Source organism: Sinocyclocheilus rhinocerous, unplaced genomic scaffold (assembly GCF_001515625.1).
Source record: "Sinocyclocheilus rhinocerous isolate Xijiao unplaced genomic scaffold, SAMN03320098_v1.1 scaffold1850, whole genome shotgun sequence".
Classification (NCBI taxonomy): Eukaryota; Metazoa; Chordata; class Actinopteri; order Cypriniformes; family Cyprinidae; genus Sinocyclocheilus; species Sinocyclocheilus rhinocerous.
The window spans coordinates 204,804-207,370 of record NW_015634540.1 but is presented as its reverse complement, the minus strand read 5'-3'; the positions used below and the strand labels follow the sequence as shown (position 1 = coordinate 207,370).

Genomic DNA, 2,567 nt, shown 5'->3' with positions numbered 1-2,567 from the left:
GATGTCCAAATAAACGTCAGAAGATTTAACCTCATAATCTGCATTTTTTTATTTTTTTATTTTTTATTTTTTTTATTGTACACACTTTTCTGAGGATGCGCCTCTTTAAGTATATTTCTGAAGCCCAAATGCTGCGCCTTCTAGAAGTCCTGCTGAATCCTCTAGTGGTGATGTGAGTATCTTTGGCATGTCTGGTATGATATTAACCAAGCTATGCGCAAGTAAACACGTGGACACTGAACACAAGCGCTGAATTACAATGACCAAACACTGTTCCCATCGCCTCAGGTCACGACGATGACAGACAGGCCAAGTCTGCTTATGGAGTTGCGTAAGAGCTAATTATAACAAAACACGTCGTCAAAAACGAAGAAGACTTACGTGTTATTCGAAGTAACACTGTCCTTAACAAACCGAGAGCAAGTGTGTCTGACTCGCGTTTGTGTTCGGTTTCTGTTCAGTCCGTCACGGGGGTAGAGTCGGTCAATAGCTATCAGCGTCTCTCGGTATCGAGAACAGGGGAAATCAACAACAACAAAACGAAGAAGGAGAACGAAAAATAGGCTATACTTGTTTGGTCAAAACTTGCTGCAGTCGTACACAAAAGCCCCCGACGTGCGGTATATGGGCTGACTCGGGGGAAACGACATTTGACAGCTGTTATTCCCGTTCACCGGCGAGTTATTCAGACCGATTCTCTGCGATTCAAACATCTCTCGAACCGAATGGAAGTTCTGCTGCTGCGCCGGGTATGTGGCGCCCAGATGGCCAATGTCTCCGGCCTGGTTTAGGTACCATGACGCGAGGCGCCCTTGGTGCGCATGGTGGCCCTCCTGAGGGTTCCCGTGGTTTAAGGACGACGTGGTGGTCGTGATCGAGTAATCGGGCAGAGTTTCGTCCACGGCGGTAGTGGTGGCCAAGTGGCCCGAGCGATCCCCGCCCGCGTACAAGCTCATGGCCTGCATGTTGCAATGATAGGTGGCGTTGGAGGTAGTCGAGATAGAGTTCTGGCTGCAAGGCGAGCTGTACGCAGACGTCTGATTGGGAGAATAGTTCAGGGACAATGTGGGAGTTATACCTGTCCGTGAGGAGGCCACGAGAGACGGGGTGAGCTCGCCGGAGCTCTGAGGCGAGCCGCGGAGGGAGGTCATGATGTTATCCACGCTGAAGCCCTGCGCGGGGGCCTGGCCCTGGTGGTGATGCTGCTGCTCGCCGGCGCTGTCCAGGCTGAGAGAGCGGGTGGAGGGGATGCTGTGCGGGCTACCGCTTGATATACTGCTGCTGCCGGGGCTCTCGATCTTGGGAACGGTTCTTAGCGAGGGCGAAACGGCTTGCGGAGGCGTGGATGTGCCGTTCTCGGTTTTAATGTCCTGAATGCGCACTGGCTGCGAGCCTGGCGCCGACTGCTCCTGATCGCGGTTCGTCTGATTCTGTTGATTCTGCTGGCGAGAAGGCGCTTCCTTGACGTTTCTCTCGTCTTTATCCTTCGAGGCGTCTTTCTTTTTGAAACGTCGTCGTCGGCGCAAAAAGCTGCCGTTCTCAAACATATTATAAGAGTCCGGGTCCAGGCTCCAATAGCTGCCTTTACCGGGTTTTTTGTCATCGCGGGGCACTTTGACAAAGCACTCGTTCAGGGATAGATTGTGTCTGATGCTGTTCTGCCAGCCTTGCTTGTTGTCCCTGTAAAAGGGAAAGCGCTCCATTATGAACTGATAAATGCCGTTTAGGGTCACCTTCTTGTCTGGGGAGTTCTGGATGGCCATGGTGATGAGCGCAATGTAACTGTATGGCGGTTTTACCATGTCCTTGGGCTGCGGCTGCGGCGTGTACGGTCCGTACGCCCTCGCCATGCTGGCAGGGTACTGCTCATGGGCCGCGTGAGAGTACATGCTCATGGGGGCTGGCATCCCGGTGTACCCCCCTCCGGCGGCGGCCCGGTAATAACTTTGGTCGCTGCTGATGTACGGCACGACTCCCAGCGAGTTGGGACTGGAGACGGAATAGCGCGCCTGCATGACTTCTCTCCAAACGGCGCTGGCGAAGAACAGACGTCAAGAAGTCTGAAGCAATCCACAAACCAGCTTGACACGCGCCTCCTCTGAAACCAAGAAGGCAGTCCAACCGTGAGTCCACGTTATGCCACCGTATTTACAAAATGTGACTATAGTATTGGACTCGCGTACTGGCCACCTCTGTCTGTCGGAGCGCGCATTGGAAAACTTCTGAACGCTAAGCATCGGTCACTACATAATACTTTTGCGCACTTCAATTCTTTTCCCCTTTTGCTGCCTGTAAGGCTCCTCCCAATAACATCTAAGTTGTCCAATGGGAGGTCGGGCCGTGCAAAGCGAGCGGCCACACACAAGGTTGAAGAAAAACGAGAGGTGTTGGGACGTCCCAGCCCACCCTTGCCAAACACACAGTTCTCCAGACCTTAAAGAACCATATACTCTCCGCAAACTAGCCAGCGCGGATACGCACCAGATTGAAAACACTTTAATGATTATAATGCAACATTACGAAACGTTTGTTTATAAATCAGTTTGAATATGTTCCTGAATAATCTA

General features: G+C 51.9%; 1 protein-coding gene across 1 annotated transcript; it reads right to left on the bottom strand.

Annotated features, from left to right (window-relative positions):
• Positions 1-370: 370 nt before the first annotated feature.
• LOC107745890 (forkhead box C1-A-like) lies at positions 371-2,238 on the bottom strand. The gene has a single exon (XM_016559922.1). The coding sequence runs from the start codon at positions 2,013-2,015 to the stop codon at positions 579-581; it is 1,437 nt and encodes a 478-aa protein (XP_016415408.1). The 5' UTR covers positions 2,016-2,238; the 3' UTR covers positions 371-578.
• Between the last annotated feature and the right edge of the window lie 329 nt (positions 2,239-2,567).

What these genes read in the sequence shown, in the direction of transcription:
- LOC107745890 (XM_016559922.1), bottom strand. Translation starts at nt 2,015, where the DNA reads ATGCAGGCGCGCTATTCCGTCTCCAGTCCCAACTCGCTGGGAGTCGTG.